This window comes from Pollachius pollachius (assembly GCF_949987615.1).
Source record: "Pollachius pollachius genome assembly, chromosome: 18".
Taxonomy (NCBI): Eukaryota; Metazoa; Chordata; class Actinopteri; order Gadiformes; family Gadidae; genus Pollachius; species Pollachius pollachius.
In genome coordinates, this window is record NC_136951.1 from 19919098 (window position 1) to 19938896 (window position 19799).

Below are 19799 nucleotides of genomic sequence, written 5' to 3' on the forward strand. Positions count from 1 at the left end.
GTACAAAAAGGTCTGTATTTACATGGTGGGAAATAGAGAGATGGCAACTGTGTGATTAGTCTTCTTTTGAGTGCACAAGGATGTAACTCTGTATGTGTGTGTGTCTGTAAGGGAGCGACTGAAAGCTATGCGTTACAGCAGATGCCATGCGTTGTATGGTTTAAATGAAAATGCTACACATGTAAGCACATTGCTATGAAAAATAATAAAAATACAAACTGAAGAAAAACTTATTCATGATTATTGTTAATGTGGGGAAATTATTCCTTTCAATTGAATGGAAACGTAACTTATATTGCACATCTGTGTGTTTGTGTGTGTGTGTATGTGTGTGTGCGCGTGTGTGTGTGTGTGTGTGAAAGGCCAAAACAGTTAATTCTCTGAGATTGAGGTAACATTGTTAACAAGCACTAAATGATGAAACAAATAAAATAATAATAAAGTAAGGTCACATGGTTCATAAACACATTTGCATATCGCGATACAAAAGTAAAGGATTTTAGTAAACAAGGTCCAAATTTGAGGTCAAATGAAATGAGCAGAGATTAAGTGCGCAAGTGAAACTGAAACATAAACACCTGCATGTAATAAATAAAACATGATAATAAAATGGACATTGGGTCATCTGTCTCCCTCCAAGTGTCAGCATTTAGTAGATCAATTCAGCTGTGGTTACAACATTGCATGTATTCATGTGGTTACAACATTGTATGTATGTTGCATAGAAATTAGTGGGATACACGTGTTGGAATAAGTGTTCTGTGTTTGGCATAAGCAAGGATATGAACGGTGATCGAGTTGTTGAGTCGTGTTGTGGCCTTGTACATCCTCATGTGTTCGAGGTTATGTGATATTGTCACGTATACCCTTTGAAAGGATTGTGATGTTGAAAACATGTCACTGACCAAATGCTGAAGGGGGACGACCCTGATGAAGGAAACAAACGATCAGGACGGTTGTCATGGCCACGGTCGTCAACAGAAACTCGGTCATCAGTTTAGAGGATTTCAATGTAAAAAAAACAAACACTAGAAAAACAGAAAATTAAGAAAAGGACATAGGCATATAAGCAAAGTTTAACATTAACCCAAACAGTAAGCACATTAGCCATACTACCAAAGTTTAAACGTAAAAAAATAACATTTGCAAATACTTTGGATAACCGGTTAGACAGTTTAACCTCTTTTTGTTGGAATCATTCAATTCCTGTTGAATTGGTTTTGCTTGACCTCTCTCTCGTTCTCCACCTCATAAAACCCCAACGGGACATTAACAGCTTAACATTCTTAGCAGAACGTGCAAATAAAGTCAACTAAAAGGTGTTTTTCTGAAATAGTGTAGCCACATTTTGAAGCAGGAGGAAATACGAAGCAATGTGCCTGAATTACAATATGCATTCAAGCTACAAATAAAGAGAATAAATAATATATACATAGCATGTTCAAATGTTTTATTTCAAATGTCTAAATAGGGGGCTTCATAATAAATATGACACAATTATCGAGACCGGATTGGCAGTGGTAAAGATAACTAGGCCTATATCTGATATACCTACAGTATATATTCTATTATTCTTTCTTTCGACAATGACATCTCACCTCACTATAAAAAAAGTGAAAACCTAACTGGTATTGATACTGTGGTACTACATATCAGACATGGATCAATGTGCACACTATATCAATATACCATTTAATCAGATATATGAACAGCCTCTGATGGGACTGAATTCATAATTATTCTGAAAAAGGGATTTAAGGGGTTTTAAGCAGACAACAATTCCTTTGTTTATTTTGAGATGAAGTTCAAAATCTCAAGTATGTTGGAATGCTCTAAAGCGTGGCATAACAAACAAATAATTGAGGAGAAGACAAATGATAGAACTCTATACTCTGGGCATAATATAAAAATAAACAAATGACATGTTCTCCCATAGTCTTTTAAGTTTCAACATGTCATTGCCGGATCATCATAAAGCAACAAGAAGAGTCGTTTCAAATGCTTAAACTTTCATTTGTGGATAAAACATCTAAATAAATACATAGATACATGAATGAATAAATAAATACATAAATAAATAAATACATTTGAGATTTGTCTATTCCCTGTTTCCATTCGATTTTCGCCTGTGTTTTGGCGGTACTGTACAGAACTGCTGGGCGAAGAGTGGGGTAAGTGTGTGTGTGTGCGTGTGTGTGTGTGTGTGTGTGTGTGCGTGCGTGTTTGTGTTTGCACGCGCATGTGATGGTGCGTGCTGCATGTGTGTGTGTGAGTGAAGTAAGAAAGTATGTAATACCTGGTTGATTCTTGCGTTTTTTTCCTCTCTTGTATCCCATGTCCAACACAAACCTCATCACCTACTTCCTGTAAACATGTGTCCGTCTCCTGTAAACACCCCCACTGCCCTCCCCCCCCCCCCCCCCCCCCCCAATTGCTTCGGATCGCCGAAAACAAAGAAAAAAAGACAAGAGACGAAAGAAGGAACAGAAAGACCCCCACAAACACCACAGCAGAAGGGAAGCCGAAATTGATGAGACAACCCAGACCCCTAACCAACCCCCCCGCGCCCCTCTAGACCCTTCCTCCCCGAAAGATCCATCAAAGAATCAGAAGTGTGTGTGTTTGTGTGTGTGTGTGTGGTGGTGGGGGGGGCGTCTGTACTATCATTCACCCAGGTCACGTGTTCCCAGCCCGGGTTCCTCCCGTGCTGTTCCACGTCGCCCCCCCCTGTGGTTTGCTGGGTCAACCTCCTGGCGCCGCCGGTCTTCTTAGGAGTGGATCTGGGCCGTGCTGGCCAGCAGCTTGTGCCAGCTCACCACACGCTTCCGCAGGTCCACCTTGTCCAGCCACACGTAGGCCTCGCCGATCAGAGTCTTCTTCATGAACTTGCCGCCGTTGGAGACCAGGAACAGCTGCAGGATCACAGCACAACACCGGCGGAGTTAAGACCACTGGTTCACAACTGGATCCCGACCAGAAGTACAAGCACACAAACTAAGAGTTCATGGTTAATTCAGCTGGACATATTGTCATTTATTACACGGCTCTTCTCAATGCTGTGGAACGCTCCGTTACATGTCATGGGCCTTCCCGACTTCCGGCTGTGAATTACTTTTTGGTAATTGACCGTTGCTAAGCATATAATGGCCGCTGTCAAGGAAAGTGGATTTTTTGCCTCTGATTCACGTCTTTGGCGTCAGTCCGCGGGTAGTCCGGTAACTTATCAACCCCAGCGTGTCCGGTTGCTAAGCAACGTCAACGTCTTTTGCAGACTATTTCTCTGCTGATCAACACTACGAATGGTAATGTTAAAAGACAAATCGTGTGAAGCTATTTTTTCGTTTAGACAAGTAGCCGTGTAATAAGCGGAATAATCTATAGAACTTCGCCGGTCATTATCAAAAATGAGCCCCTTCAGGGCAAAGCAATACACCTTCGCGTCGGTGTCCGGTTCGCCCTGTCGGGGCTTATTTTCCCGATAATGATGGCGTTCTATACATTATCCCTTACATACCCCACTGGTGCAGTCAGAGTATTTCAGTTATGGTCTATTCCCTCCTCCTTTTCCTCCAGCTTCCTTTAGGAATGTTACACTGTTATCCTATTTCCTCTCCTTATGTTCAGTCCACACACTGCATTACGTAACCATCTGCATTTATCTTTTATTCATAGATTATTCATAGATATTCAAGAGTTTATATTCATAAAATTCATGTTGCTGCTGACGTCAAACGGATTGCAGCGTGTTCCGGACTGGGACTAACAGCTGTGATGTACGACAACAGGAGTGGAAGCACTGCCACTACTCCAGCGAACGTGTCTGTGTTGTCGACTTTATAAAGATTGGGCAACAGGCCAGGCTATCGAGGCCCATTTCCACCAGTAAAAGAAACAACAAGCTTAAACTAAGCCTATCTTATAAAAGGTTTGAGGAGTTATGACATGAAAGGTCAGAATTATGACTATTATTATCACGAACGAAACACAACGGACTGATTAAAGACATTGCATACCTGAGGTCGAACATTTACATTCACTAGACGAGTTATTTAGGATTGCATATTGTTTGCATCATGGAGGTCGAGGTGTCGAAGAGATGGAGGCCATAGAGCCCATGCACACCTTTTATCCCATTATTTAGACTTTTTATCTCATAATTAACACTTTCTTATCGCATCATCTGGTCGTTTTATCACATAATTATGACTTTTTATCGCCTCAATTCGAGCTTCAATACAAGTCAAAGTATGAAGCACCAACGTGCATAAACACTCACACACGAAAACACACACATTCAAACACACATTACACGTACACATGGCCGACGCACGCACACACGCACGCACGCACGCACGCACGCACGCACGCACGCACGCACACACGCACACACACACACACACACACCACACACCTGCAGGGCGTGTCCAGTGGGGTTCATGCAGAAGCGGAACGTCTCGTTGAAGGACGGCTCGCGGTCGTGGCGACACACGCGCGTCTTCTTCTTGATGATCCTCTTCTGGGTGGCGATGTTCACCACGTACAGCTTCATGTAGAGGTCTACACGCACACACAGACACGCACGCACGTACACACACACACACATCTCTTTGGTGTGTGTCTGTATCCATAGTGTGTATCTATAGTGTGTTTGTGTGGTTGTGTGTGTGTGTGTGTGTGTACCAGGGAGGTGGTCTGCGGTCTTGAACTTGTAGGTAATGTTGCGACACTGCAGGATCTCGAGGACCAGGTGTTCTCCCTCCGTCTTCATCTCCTTCTTCAGGGCAATCTTTATCTCCCCCATCACCTGGGTCTTACCTGGAGACACACACCACACATAGACACACACCACACATAGACACGCACACACACACACACACACACACACACAGACAGACAGACAGACAGACAGACAGACAGACAGACAGACAGACATCACATACGCTCGCGCGCACACACACACACACACACACACACACACACACACACAGACAGACAGACAGACAGACAGACAGACAGACAGACACACACACAGACAGACATCACATACACTTGCGCGCACACACACACGCACACCCACACACATACAATTTCTAAAGGACTAGGTACAAGTTTTTAGGACTAGGTTGTAATCAGATGTATAGGGTTACCTTTGGTTACCTGTTGTCTAAGTACAAACAATTCTCAAATTCAATGAAAAAATGAAGCAAACCCCGGTTTAATTTATAAGCTTGTGCTACCATGCTCCGCTCTTGCAGGAACACGTGATAATAACAGCCAGTGAAACACATTATGTGGTGAAACACCCTCTAGTGGACAATATTCCTACCGCAAGTGTCAGCCATGACCTACAAAACATGGGAGTTTGACAGATACCCCCACTTCCTCCTTGCTGTTTCCCGGACAACGGAGGGGGAATTGCATTTCGAAGTTACTCACTTGTATAAATCACAGCCTAGTGGCGTTTCATTTCCCAGCGAACAAGTGAACCACTGACTAAAGTAGTGTATGTATGTGTGTATCTGTGTGTATATGTGTGTGTGTGTGTGTGTGTGTGAATGTGCGTGTGTTGTGTGCGTGTGTTTGTATGTGTGTATTTGTGGGTTTGTCTGTATGTCTGTACCAGTGTGCATGTGCCTGTGTGTGTGTGAGTCATGTGTAACACTGATAGAAAACATCAGTGACATGGATGGAATAAAACGGAAAACAGGGCTCAGGACTGTTCTGTGACAGTCTCCTGTCACAGCCCATACTGAGCAATGGGAATGTGAACAGGAATGACATTTTTGTGGATATTTAATGTGAGTGGGAATAAAGTTTGAATGGGAATCACATATTTAGGGATATTTCTATTTACATTCAGGGATATGTATATGAAAATGGATAACATGTTTAGGGATGTTAATGTGAACGATTTCCATTTCTGATTGTATGCTTAGCTAACTTTCGATTTGGATGAAAATGTTTGCTAAATAACTAAATAAAAATGTAAACTACATGGTAGGAGATGCTTTCTGGGAATGGGAATGACATATATAACTTGGAACAGCTGGGGTAATGACCCCAGGGGTAATCAGGCACACAGAAATCCCCCTTTAAGTTTAAAAACACAGACACACACACACACACACACACACACACACACAGACACACACACCTTCTGAATCACCATGTCCCATCGGTGATTTCAACCCATCCGTTCCATTCGGGATCTTTCCACTGAAAAGCAAACAAAGAAAAAGGACAACAACATCATTTTAGACTCATACATTTATATATCTATTAAGGTTTCAAAATTATAAAATTCTGTATTTTCTGATTGTGATTTAAACGTTCCACCAAAAAAAGGGGTAAATGTATCAGAATATGTGACTTATGGAAGAAAAATAAGTAGACTTACAATCGTGGCACCTGAAAGATGGCACTGTCGACCTCATTGGTCTCTCCCTCCTCGTCCAGTAGGCTGTAAGCGCTGCCGCTCAAACCGCTGTCCAATGAAGCGGCAGTGACTGGGGCATCACCAGACCTATAGCTGGACCGTGCTGCACGAAGACGTAACCACAACAGTTAAGCAGAGAGAGAGAGAGAGAGAGAGAGAGAGAGAGAGAGAGAGAGAGAGAGAGAGAGAGAGGTCTCACAAACAGATATTACTATATTAATTAAATAGCCCACAACAACACATCACACCATTGCAATCATTTCGGAAGCAGGGTTGGAGATTAAAAAAGCACTTCAAACTTGAATATGGAAATAAACATAATTATGTTGAATACATTGAGGCATGTGTGATATAATCTAGACACTACTGATACACATTTAACACAAATAGAGAACATTTCCATGGAATAGACAAACAGTTCTTGTGAGCGATTGCACGTGAATGTACACAGAAGAGCGACGAAAGAATCAAATACACAAACAATCCTGCTTACATCGTTAGTTATTCATGTGGCACTGCTGTGTGATTACTGTATATCTTGTTGCTTTCACCAGGTTTATTATTTTAATTAAGTTTGTATTAATTCCCTTTTTAAGCCTGTATCCTTTTAGGAACCTGTTTAGCCCAAAAACCTTTTTAAAACCGTTTTATATGAATTTTAATTTTAATGCGTAATATCTTTTTCTTTTAGTTGAATCAAACTCATTGACTGTTTTCAGCAGAGTTTTCACCCGTTAAATTGCTCCCAAACATTTGGAGAAGGAAAAGAGGAACATGAATGAGGTGATATGTGTGTGTGGATGTCACATGGAGGGCGGGAGTTCCTCTTGGGCTGTTTAGCGCGACATCTTTCGCCAGTAACGGTCCAATGAGGCGCTGTGTTGACATCAACACAGGAGCGGCCGTTTTGGTAACGCCCGAGTTTGTTGATGAAGCGTACGTCAAAGCTGTGTTTCCCGCTCCTAGCAGACTGAAGTAGAGGCAGCCATTAAGGAACGTGCCTCGTGTCACGGACGTCAGCGAGCGGAAAACACTACCTTCCTCCCTCGCTCTTTCTGTCTGGACAGATTATCTCTCCCCGCCCGTCTATCTATATTTTAGGCGCTTGTCTCCTCAGTCGTGTGCGTTAGTACATTTCCACTCTCACTCTCGGTCTCTCTCTCTCTCTCGTCCCCCAACAGAGAGAGAGAGAGAGAGAGAGAGAGAGAGGAGGAGGGGCCTCCCCGATGTGAACGCTCACCTCCAATGGCGTGCGGCCTCTCTTCAGACACGGCCTTCCTAAGGGTCGGGGCTCGGCCGTCTGCTCTGCTCCTATTGGCCGACGCCACCGATGGCAGCGGAGGCAGCCAATCAGGCTGGGCTCTCTGAATGGTGAGCACGCCCACTACACTGTGCCTGTGGTGCCGTAGGGGGAGTGAGCCGCGGGGGCCTGGGGGGTTGGAGTCGGTCGGCCGTTGTTTGGGGATTGTTTTGGGAGGGGAGTGGAGGGCATTGCAGCCGTTGGGTTCAGAGGTCAAGGGGATGAAGAAGAGGAAGAAGAGGAGGAGGGATGGGGGGGGGGGGGGGGGCGAGCCAGGAACAAAAGCCATGGCCGACAGGTCCAGAAGAAGAACAGGAGGGCAGGAGGGGAGAGGGCAAGATGGAGACTCAGAGAGTAGTAGTACATCCTCAAAGTTGCAACCAGGTGGATCGGCCAATCACATGCAACCGCAGTGTGCATTAGGCCGCATGTCACAGTGGGGGGGGGGGGGGGGAGCTTCCACATCCTGAGTCTGGAGGTCATCACAACCAATGGGGCAGCAGTGGGGGGGAGGGGGGGGCGGCAGACTGCATGCAACAGCCGGCCTCGTGGAGAAGCTGCTCGTTATTCGTTAACGTAAAATAACATTAGAAAAGTAAATCCTTCAAAAAATTGGCAAAATAATTATAATAATACCAAAAAGGGGATAAATGATATGGTAAGGGGAGGAGGGAGGGCAGCTTTCTTCCGTTTTAATGCTAGGAATGAACAAGCGCTTGTTTTGGTTCGCTAGCGAGATGCTGCCATGATGAATGTACAATAAATGTAATCTCTTTTTCTCGCCATCCCAAAATAGTACACTGATTTGAGACAATTGTCTTTGTTTGGTTGTGAACCATAACCTAGTCCATAACTCAGTTTGTGGCCTCATTTCACCTGTGGCAGTCTGAGATAAACTTTGCACAGACTATGACTGATAACAGAGAAACTGGCAGCTTATAAAACGGTTCCCTTACTTTGCAAAACAACATCATTTGTACAACTTCATGCTGTATAGAAAAAATGCCACCTTACTTCTACCTTTAGCATTGAGTTCAATTTGAAATATTACATTTAATCTTTTCTTTTAGCTCATCTTATAAGCACATGCCTCTACGCCTCTGTGGGTTCATTTGAAAGGTTGGACGAATGCAGGGAGACGGCGGTCAGGCGGCGCGCTGGGTCACACGCGACGGCGCCGCCAGGCGAGGTTACATACAGAAGAAGACCCAGAAGGTGCGGGGACGCACGTTAGGGGAGGAGGGAAATGAAGGAAGGCTCAAATAAATCCAAAAGAGGGAATACGGAGGAGGATATTAAGAAGGGAAGGAGGAGGGAGTGGGGAAGGAGGAGACGGGGCACGCGGCGGCCATGCTTTTATTTGCGTCTTGGTTTGATTGGCTGCGGGCGCTGCGGCGGCGGCTGCTGCCCGAGGGCGTCGCCCGTCGCTACGGCAACGACACCATCCCCGCCGCCGCCTCCGGCCTCTGGCTGCTGTGGGTTTGTGGGGTGGTGGTGGTGGTGGTGGTGGTGGTGTCGGGGGGTGCCTTTGCCGGAGCGCGGGGCCCCGTGGGGGGAGTGTGCGTGGGGACTGCTGCGGTGGCAGGACCCAGGGCTTGGAGCTGGACTGGGGCCCCCGGACAGGGAAGGCTTGGCTGAGCCAGGGCTACTGTGAGCTTTCTCAACAGAGGGAACCTGCGTGTCTAAAACAACCACATTGACCAGGTTACAAAGGAATATATACCAATAACGCTGATTGACTTATACTTTACTTTTCAAATTACTCATTATTTAACGATGGTGAACTTACTGAACTGCAGTGGGTTTACTTATTATTTACTTTGAATCGAACACACGCTAGCTAGCATGGTGCATTGCTAGCTAGCGTTGCAGCTACGTTCCCTGAATAAACGGAATGATCACAAGTGTCCAAGACTATCTTGCGTTGTGGTTACGTTGTTAACGCTGCGGTGCTGGTCAACCTAAACTGATTTCATCTTCATTAGCGTAGTCAAAGCCTTCCACAGCCCTCATGCCCTTAGCCTGGGTGTAAGCAGTGGGGTTTAGCCGAGGCTAGCCCTGAGCTGCAGCTAGTGGTCGAAGACATGACAAAGCAAAAAGAACAACTACAAGATAGAAAAGAGAGCAGGACAAGCTGAAGCTGGGACGATGGCTGGAGACAAATGCACAGCGTGATGGGTGGAGGGTGGAGGTCAGTGGGAGGGAGGGAGGCAGTGTGGAGACATCGGAACATAGATGGAGAGAACACAACTTAAGAGAGAGCCAAACAGTCAGAGAAAGGTGAGGGAAGATGGAGAGTTGACAGAAGGAAATCAAGAGACCAGAAACAGAAAACACCAGACAAACGAGAGAGAGAGAGAGAGCGAGAGAGAAGAAGAAAGATTAAAACATCAGGAGGAGGAGGAGGTGGTGTTAGTTGGCGGTTTATGGCGGTTTGGTGGTGGTGGAGGTGATGGAGGCGATGGAGGTGATGGAGGTGGGCGGAGGGGGGAGGAGGAGGTCTCGGTTATCTCGGCTGTCTCCTACCCTTGGCCGGGTTCGGGAAAATGCCGTGGCTGCGGCTCTTGCTGACGGAGGTCTTGGGCGAGTCGTGGAGGTCCTGGGTGGAGCCGCCCGTCTTGGGGGAGGCGTGCTGCGAGGAGGGCTTGGAGGAGTGCTGCCGGCCCCCGCCCGAGTGGCCCGAGCGACGGTGGTGCTCCCCGCCCTCGCTCTGCTCCTTCAGGACCAGCCAGCGAGGGACGTTGTCCAGCTGCACCGTGTTGGACAGGTCGATCAGCACCTGGGGGCCCGGCACACGGGAGGGTTTAAGGGCGGCAGTAGCTCAGGAGGGAGAGCGGGTCGGCTGGTTCGATCCCGGGCTCCTCCTAGAGCAGGGGTTCTCAGAGTTTTGACCGCTGAGGGCCAATTTAGGAACCCAAAATCTGACTGAGGGCCGCCAAAGGAAAACAAACCAGGTGGGAAACGCCGTCGGCATCCCAGTGGGGAGAAAGAACATTGCACCGTGGACATCCGGGAGGGATTAAAACTAACAAATGAAACAGGATTTGATTGAAAGCTAGAGAGTTGACTTTTCTCTTTGTATTTATTTATTTTTGTTTAAATTAATATTGAAACAATAATAAAAAATAAAATAAAATAAAATAAAACCCTTTTTTTCTTTTTTTTTACTTACATCTGTATGTCATTGCGGGCCGCCAGGAATGTTTCTGCAGGCCGCCATTGGCCCGCGGGCCGCACTTTGAGAACCAATGTCCTAGAGTGTTGGGGTGTCCTTTAGCAAGGCACCTAACCCTAACTGCTCCCGACGAGCTGGCTGTCGCCCTGCATGGCTGACTCCGCCGTCGGTGTGTGAATGTGTGAATGAATGAGTGAATGTGAGGCGATATTGTAAAGCGCTTTGGGTGGCCAATGGTTAGAAAAGCACTATATAAATGCAGTCCATTTACATTAACACGGGAGGTTTTACGGAGCATATGAGGGTTGTTGATAGGAGACTCTGGGTGTTGTTGTATAAAAACACTGTGTTGTACCCCACTAAAGTCCTACACAAGCAACACATTCAGCCAGAAGAGAACCTGCAGGATTTGTTCAACTTTAAGGGTAATTAGCGGGTTGGACAACATGTTGTGTGTCCCGAGGCTCCGGCGGGCTGTCAGGAGAGCTTACCTCTCCCAGGAAGTCGTTGGAGGAGCTTTTGTCGTAGTCCCACACGCTCACTTCTAGCGTCTTCTTCCTCAGCTGTGGCACACAGGGAATATTAGAGCATGAATATTTACAACATGTTTTCTTGGCTGAGTACCACTGAAAGAAACACAATGGGTGGGCGGCCATTGTTGAGGTAAAAACGAACATATTCTAAAATATTATTTTGCAGACACCTTTACCCAAAGCGTCTAAAAGCAGAGTTTAGATGCATTAAGGAGCAGGTAATGGTATATTGTCAAGGAAGCCTACAGATTGACTGTGTGGGCATTGGGGTTTGAACAAATAACCTTTGACTGAGACTCAAACACCCTGACCACTAGATCAGGGGTCTTCCACCAAAAATGGAAACTAATAATCGCTATTTTTCTTTTTCTTTCAAAGGGAAAAACTCTTTATTCGGAGGTCAAGGTGATAATGTGACACTAAGGTAACAAATCATATCAAACTACAAACTACAACTTTCATAAATGCAACAAACTATAGGCTATTAGTTATTTTAGATTTTATAACTTTATACGCTGTGTTATCTATGTTTTGTGGCTCTAAGTTTAGTTTTATTTGGTGGGAGAGGGACCAGAATGTCTCTTTGATAGTAAAGGTTGCAGAGCCCACACTAGACCAACCACTGCCCAATTAGAAAGGAAAAAGTTTAATAAAACACAAATACAGGGTTTGCTCGCAAAATAGTGATAGCAAACATAAATGCTGTCCTTGCGCATGCGTCCACTTTCTAAAGTAAGACGTCCATCCGTCCCTCAAGGTCCGTCCGTCCGTCCTCTCACCTGCTCCAGGTGGATGTTCTTGTAGATAACCGTCTGGTTCCACTCCGGGCTAAGGCTCTTGCCCGCGTGTTTGGTCCGCCTCTTGTTCTCAGCACTGTGGCGGGAGGGAAGGGGGATGACACACAGACACACACACACACACACACACACACAGACAGACACACACACACACACACAAACCCATGAGGCTCCTTCTGAAACGCCGGAGCTCTGGAGGAGTGGGGCGGAGCCAGACGACCACGATGCAATGAGACGGAACACGGGCAAGAGGAGCATGATGTAGAGCAGGTGGGGGGGTGAGTCGGATGCACAGTGTGTTATCGGATGGAACGACACTCAACAACTCACAACACATGGGTCACCGGTGTGGGGACATCGAGGGCGTCATGTACGGTTAGGGTATGATGTTAGACTGGCTTGCTTGGTCGGTTAAGTGTGTGAGAGATTTTGGAGGGAACACAGGCGGGTTCACGTGGCAGTATGTGTATAAGTAGTGTTATGCGTCAGGCGTCACATCGTAGTGTCCTGTTACAGTGTTATTGCACACGTTAGAACGCGTTGGTAATGTAATGACATGTGACAGCATGTATTTCATACGTAATAGCATTATGGAACAGCCTGGTTCAGCGTTAAGGGGTTAAGGTTAAGGGGTTAAGGTTAAGGGGTTAAGGTTAATGGGGTTAAGGTTAAGGATAGGCGAAAAGGCAGGTTCAACACTAGGGTTAGGTATCAAAGTTAGGGTTAGGCTGTTCCATAACATTATACATATTCAGAGATAGTTATTACATATGGTGTTACAGGTTGTTACATTGCTAATTACATGTGTAATTGCACTGTGACAAGGACACTGTTATGTTAAGTGTTACTTTGTTATGTTACTGATAGTCAATAAAAATAACACATAAGAAAGATACAGGCTATAAGGGGTGAATTTGGGTACCCGGATCACTAAGTGAAAGCCTTGGGGAGCCCAACTAAAGCTGTAGCATCAGAGAGTGCAGATGCAACATCAAGTCATTTTAGTTCACTGTTCAAATTCAATGTTTGTTTTTAGTAATTGGTAACACTCTAAGGATCCCAAAACAAACAGGAAACACTACCTAGGGGGTTTAGGGTGTAAGGGGGTATAAAAAAAAGCTAATGCAACACCATCAGCTTCCCATAGGGAAAACAAAGTAGCTGGTTTGTCTAATATGCTAAGTCATTTGGCAACAGTGAATTCTAGTACCGGGTTGGCAAATAGCAACACTATAATGTCTGAAGGACAATACCGGTCTCTGAGCAAATCATGGTCACTGTCTTTTCTGGTTTCACTTAAACACCTGTTGCCAATACATTTTGTCAAATCATTTGTGTCCATTATGCCGAAGAGCTGAGCCTGAAATAATGTTAACAATGGCAATAAAGCACTGATCTCTTTAGGTATCAATGAGGGCTGTTCAGCACGGACTCTGTGTACAGAATAACAGTTGTCATACAATATTTTGCGAGATGTCCCTTGAGTGCTATATTGCTTTTGTTTACATTTGTGGCAAGGGCGTTATTCATGGAACAGTCATTTTGACAAGTTGTATTGTAACACACGTTTCTATAGAAGCCATTAGAGACGGTTGTGATGGTCTGATCACCCTGAACGGTACGGTCCCTTAGCGTGTTGAGATGCTGTTTACCCGTCTCAACACAAAGACACACCACTGTATCTCTGAGAGACTACATGACGCTAAAGCTGGGGGGGGGGGGGGGGGGAGTAGCCTAGAGACGAGACTCCAACCAGCAACGTCCTGTTCCGGGTTAAGAAACTGAACTGAACCAAACTCTAACCATCACCAACCAACAACCACATGTCAACAGAAGAAATTATAAAAAGGAACGGGACCAAAAGACCAAAGAGACTGGTAGTCATGGTGGGCTCACATACCTGGCATTCTGGACAACCATGACCTGACTGAGAGGGTCCAGCATGCATTCATATAGAAAACAACATACAGAAACAATAGTCAGAGAGGCTCACGGCCCACTGGGGTCCCGCGTGTGTGCGTGTGTGTGTGTGTGTGTGTGTGTGTGTGAGTTGGGTGTGTGTAATGTAATGTATCCTTGTATGTCAGTAGGTTGGCATCCCTAAGCTAACCGGGAGGATTACTATGAGCGAGATTGTGTGTGTGTGTGTGTGTGTGTGTGTGCGTAGGTGAGTGTGAGTGTGTGTGGGTGAGTGAGTCTGTGTGTGTGTGGGTGAGTGTGTGCACGTGTGTGCGCTACAACCAGAGTGGTCCAGCAGCAGGGAGGGAGGGTGCCACAGCTGTTTACATGCGCTTCCTTCAAACACCAACAGTGTGTTCGTTCGGACGGAGCCTGTCAGCGCTACAGCTACGGCTCCTTCGGCTGGGAGGGTGATTCTGCAATTTCTTTGTGTGTGCGTGCGTGCGCTGTGTGCCGTGTGTTACTTTTCTAAAATAAATCCGGTAAAAGGACCACGAGACCTCAGGAGACGCCACAGATAAAAGAACCCCATAAAGGCACATGACGAGACAGATTGAGTCACACGATGGTCACGGCAGCACAATGAGCCTGGGACGGGGGGGGGAAGGGGGGGGGGGTCGTGTTTCAGGGCTCGATACGAAGAGCCATCGATCCCCTTCCTCTGCCCCCCCCCCCCCGCTCTCCCCGGCAGCGGTTAGCGCCAAGCAGCCTAATAATATGCAACGTGATTTGAGGTAATGTGCTCCGGAAACGAGGCGCTGAGAGATGACCGGGTCCTTCAAATAGAACGGCTGCTGAAAGGAGGGCGTTAGATCGATAGCTTTAAAACACATGAGGTATACACGGCTCTTATGACGAGGTGGAAGTCAAGGGGCGAGAGAATTAAAGCATGAATGACGGTTTCTAAACTTGACCCCCCCCTTTTCTCGTAGCCATTAAGTCACCACTGACTGTTCAGGGCTTACTTATTATTCCATGGGTCCCTTATTGAGTGACTTTGCTGAAGTTTGTTTCTTGATGCAAGCCTGGCTGCAATACAACACAATAGCAGCAAGGTTGCCTGTTGAAAGAAACAACTTAATTTCCGAAGAACTCCTTGGCTGGAGTAAGTAAGGCTGAACTCCAGCCGCGACTATATCAAAGCGGTGTCACATCTCAGGGCGCTGTTGGCTGTTTACAAGAAGATGCCGCCAGTAAGACAGGGAATCTTGCAGTTGCAAACAAAGCTTTTAGTCAGGCTAACTTTGAGGCGAACCAGAACGTATGCACTTGGTTACTTCACCTGAGGATGCAGCACCAGGGAGGCTGAGAAAATCTAAAAATACAATTTTAGAACGACAAAAATACATCCTCGAATATAGCCTCAAGTATATTCCAGCAGCAATGTCCTCCTGGCAGGTGGAAGCGTAAGGAGCAAACTATCACTACCTTCCCTGTGATATAACATTCACACACTTGTTATTTACACTCTGCTCTCTCTCCCTCCCTCCCTCCCTCCCTCTCTCTCTCCTCGGGCCACCACTCACCCTCTCCCCGGGAGGAGGTAGACTTTGACGAAGGGGTCTGAGTAACCATTGTTGTCCCGCTGGGCCAGGCTGCGCGCCTGCAGCACATGAACGATCAGGTTCCCCATCTGCTTGTCGTAGTGGATCTGGAGCTGATACAGGAGAAACGAGCGGACTCTTTGGAACACACAACCATCAGGAGCTGATACAGGAGAAACGAGCTGACTCTTTGGAACACACAACCATATCTGGGTTATGAATCAGTGGAGGGTTATTGAATCCTGGTACATAGTTGTATTCAATATATATATATATATTTGGGTTATTGAATCCTGGAACATAGTTGGATTCGATATATTTATATTTGGGGGAGTTCAGCCCCCCCCCCCCCCATAATTCAACCACTGGTAATAATTCAGAACCAGTGGGCTTACTTGGATCTCTCCAGAGACCGGTTGGGACTGGATCTTGGCGCCCTCAGCTGTCTGTCAAACACAAAGCAACAAACACCGGTTATATTTGAACGTGTTCAAGTAAAAACCGTGGGTGGTAAAGTGTATTCCTTTGATTGATTAACTGTTTAATATGTGGTGGATGACAAAAATGGTGGCTTGAAATTTCCATGTGAAACTCTAATGTAGAAGAGACTAGAATTATTTTAGAAAAGGCTTGAATAGAATAGATTTTAATGGAACAGAGGTCAGCAACTTGGCAACGTTCACCCACTTATTTAATGTACAGCGGTCAGACTACATTTCATTACATATTTGCTGACCAGGGTCTTCCCCCATCTGCTAACCTTTTAGCTTAGCCGCAGGCAGTTTCAACACACCATCATCATGTACTGCTTGAAGGAGATAAGCTCCCGTAGAGATCATGCTATCTTAAGTCAAGGTTAACGGCTCGGAGGACATGGTTTGTTTTGGGTGTGAGGGGGGAATCAGTCAAGCTAGGAGCAGACTCGGATTAGCTGGAGGTTAGCATTAGCATCGGTGGAAGGAGGACTGAAGCTCCTCATCCACCTTCCGCTCCGGCTCCACCTCCACCCTAGTGTGTGTGAGCCAACGGCTCACACACACTAGTTCTAGAAAAACCTCTGATGACACGAGCGACAATTTGTCAGTAGCCTGCGATAACGTTTCACGTGATCAGAATGAACGTGAGTCAAACTTGTCCCATCGGAGCTACGCCTACATTCCTGTGAGTGACAATGGCGACAGACACAGAGGATGGTGTCGTCAGTGACTTGGAGACACTTCGCTGAGGCTACCTCCACCCTCCACAGTTCCCCCTCCACCTCCACCAACACATCTAATGTACCTCCATCTCCTCCACCCACCCTCCCCCTCTCCCTCCCCCTCTACTGTACCTCCATCTCCTCCTCCACCCTCCCCCTCTACTGGACCTCCACCCTCCCCCTCTCCCTCCCCCTCTACTGGACCTCCACCCACCCTCCCCTCTCCCTCCCCCTCTACTGTACCTCCATCTCCTCCTCCACCCTCCCCCTCTACTGGACCTCCACCCTCCCCCTCTCCCTCCCCCTCTACTGGACCTCCACCAACCCTCCCCCTCCACCCTCCCCCTCCACCCTCCCCCTCTACTGGACCTCCACCAACCCTCCCCCTCCCCCTCTCCCTCCCCCTCTACTGTACCTCCACCCTCCCCCTCTACTGGACCTCCACCCACCCTCCCCCTCCACCCTCCCCCTCTACTGGACCTCCACCAACCCTCCCCCTCCCCCTCTCCCTCCCCCTCTACTGTACCTCCACCCTCCCCCTCTACTGGACCTCCACCCACCCTCCCCCTCCACCCTCCCCCTCTACTGGACCTCCACCAACCCTCCCCCTCCCCCTCTCCCTCCCCCTCTACTGTACCTCCACCCTCCCCCTCTACTGTACCTCCACCCACCCTCCCCCTCCCCCTCCCCCTCTACTGTACCTCCACCCACCCTCCCCCTCTCCCTCCCCCTCTACTGGACCTCCACCCACCCTCCCCCTCCACCCTCCCCCTCTACTGTACCTCCACCCTCCCCCTCTACTGGACCTCCACCCACCCTCCTCCTCTCCCTCCCCCTCTACTGTACCTCCACCCTCCCCCTCTACTGGACCTCCACCCACCTCCTCCACCCACCTCCCTCCACCCCCACCCCCACCCACCTTGCTGCTGTGGCGCTTCTTGCTGACGGAGGGGGACCCTGGCTGGCCGGGGCTGGCGGTGTCGGAGGTGGTGTTGGCCGGGAGGGGGTTGGTGGAGGAGGAGGCGGTGCTGTTGGAGGTGGAGGTGGGGGGGGCCTGCTGCTGGGACACCTTCTGCAGCTCGGCCGCCAGCTGCTTGGGGTCCACGCCTGGAGACCTGGGGGGCCGGTCGCCTGGAGGAATACAGCAGTATACTGTAGAATATACTGTAGAATATACTGTAGAATATACTGTACATTACAGCTACAGAGACACCGTTCTATGATCAGTACAGATTCAGACGGACCAGAAGGGGTGCATCTGTGCTGTTGTTAAGCATAGGGCAGAGAGGAAAGATTTATCATTGATTATTATTATTAATAGTAGTAGTGGAAGGAGGTAGTAGAATAAGTAGACGTAGTTGTTGCAGTAGTAGTAGCAGTAGTAGTGGTTTTAGTAGTAGTAGTAGTAGTTGTGGTAGTAGTAGTAGTAGTAGTGATAGTGGTTTGAGTAATAGGAGTTAGTAAGTAAGGTAGTAAGTAAGAAATGCAGAGAAGAAATATATAGATAAGATACGTTTTTATAGGTATAATAATATATAGTATTTTTATTATTATACATATACAAATATAGTATTATTAATATTATTATGATGCTGATTAATAGTAGTGGTAGTTATATTGTCGTTAGTATTATTATTAACGAGGCACATACACACACATGAACCCAATCAAAGAGGTCTGACCTGCCACCCTAACAAACAGCTTGTTTACAGCTGGAGGAAGAGGAGAGAGGAAGAGGAGGGTGAGAGAGGAAGACATAAGGGGGGCGGCAGTGAGAACACCAGCCCTATGTTCTCAGTGTTATGGATGTTCATAAATAGGTCACATATATTATACACAAGCAAGGACTAGAAGGGATTCAATGAATCTAAGAAGAGCGGCCATGAAAAATTAAAGAGGGAATAAAATGAACGACAATCAGAGACATATCATAGGAGAGAGAGAGAGAGAGAGAGAGAGAGAGAGAGAGAGATACAGAGAGAGAGAGAGAGAGATACAGAGAGAGGGAGAGGGAGAGAGAGAGATACAGAGAGAGATACAGAGAGAGAGAGAGAGAGAGAGAGAAAGAGAGAGAGAGATACAGAGAGAGAGAGAGAGAGAGAGAGAGAGAGAGAGAGAGAGAGAGAGAGAGAGAGAGAGACATTGAGTATATATTGAGTGCCAAGCCAGGTCCTCTCACCTTTGGGGTGCTCCTGAATGTCCAGGTGCTGAGAGCTGTCTGTGTCTGCAAGCATGTTCAGATCACTGGGCGAGAGACATAGGGGGGAGAGAGAGAGAGTACGGTATGTTGAAGTTTTACAGCCTCACTATGCTATCAGTGAACTGCATTGAGAAGCTACAGCTACAGGTCTATCTTCATGAATGTGTGTGTGTGTGTGTGTGTGTGTGTGTGTGTGTGTGTGTGTGTGTGTGTGTGTGTGTGTGTGTGTGTGTGTGTACAAGGGATAGACACATAGAGGGTGAGGTTTGGGGGAGAACGGGGGAGAGAGGGGGGAGAGAGAGAAGTGGACCTACAGCCGGACACACAGAGGGTGAGGTTTGGGGGAGAACTGGGAGAGGGGGGGAGAGAGAGAGAGAAGTGGACCTACAGCCGGACACATAGAGGGTGAGGTTTGGGGGAGAACGGGGGAGAGGGGGGGAGAGAGAGAGAGAAGTGGACCTACAGCCGGACACACAGAGGGTGAGGTTTGGGGGAGAACGGGGGAGAGGGGGGGGAGAGAGAGAGAGAAGTGGACCTACAGCCGGACACACAGAGGGTGAGGTTTGGGGGGGAACGGGGGAGAGGGGGGGAGAGAGAGAGAGAAGTGGAACTACAGCCGGACACACAGAGGGTGAGGTTTGGGGGAGAACGGGGGAG

At 47.2% G+C, this 19799-nt stretch overlaps 1 protein-coding gene across 1 annotated transcript in view; it reads right to left on the reverse strand.

Moving 5' to 3' along the window:
• Positions 1-2626: 2626 nt before the first annotated feature.
• Positions 2627-19799, reverse strand: part of pcloa (piccolo presynaptic cytomatrix protein a) — a gene marked incomplete at its 5' end in the record, with an annotated part of 54575 nt that continues 37402 nt past the window's right edge. The window contains 14 exons of the mRNA XM_079755559.1: positions 2627-2912; positions 4412-4557; positions 4681-4815; positions 6155-6216; positions 6398-6539; positions 7677-7865; positions 10263-10515; positions 11403-11474; positions 12224-12317; positions 14142-14168; positions 15727-15857; positions 16140-16190; positions 17862-18073; positions 19122-19186. Of these exons, the coding sequence (XP_079611685.1) occupies positions 2769-2912; positions 4412-4557; positions 4681-4815; positions 6155-6216; positions 6398-6539; positions 7677-7865; positions 10263-10515; positions 11403-11474; positions 12224-12317; positions 14142-14168; positions 15727-15857; positions 16140-16190; positions 17862-18073; positions 19122-19186 (1723 nt within the window). The 3' untranslated portion in view covers positions 2627-2768. The remainder of the gene's footprint in view (positions 2913-4411; positions 4558-4680; positions 4816-6154; positions 6217-6397; positions 6540-7676; positions 7866-10262; positions 10516-11402; positions 11475-12223; positions 12318-14141; positions 14169-15726; positions 15858-16139; positions 16191-17861; positions 18074-19121; positions 19187-19799) is intronic.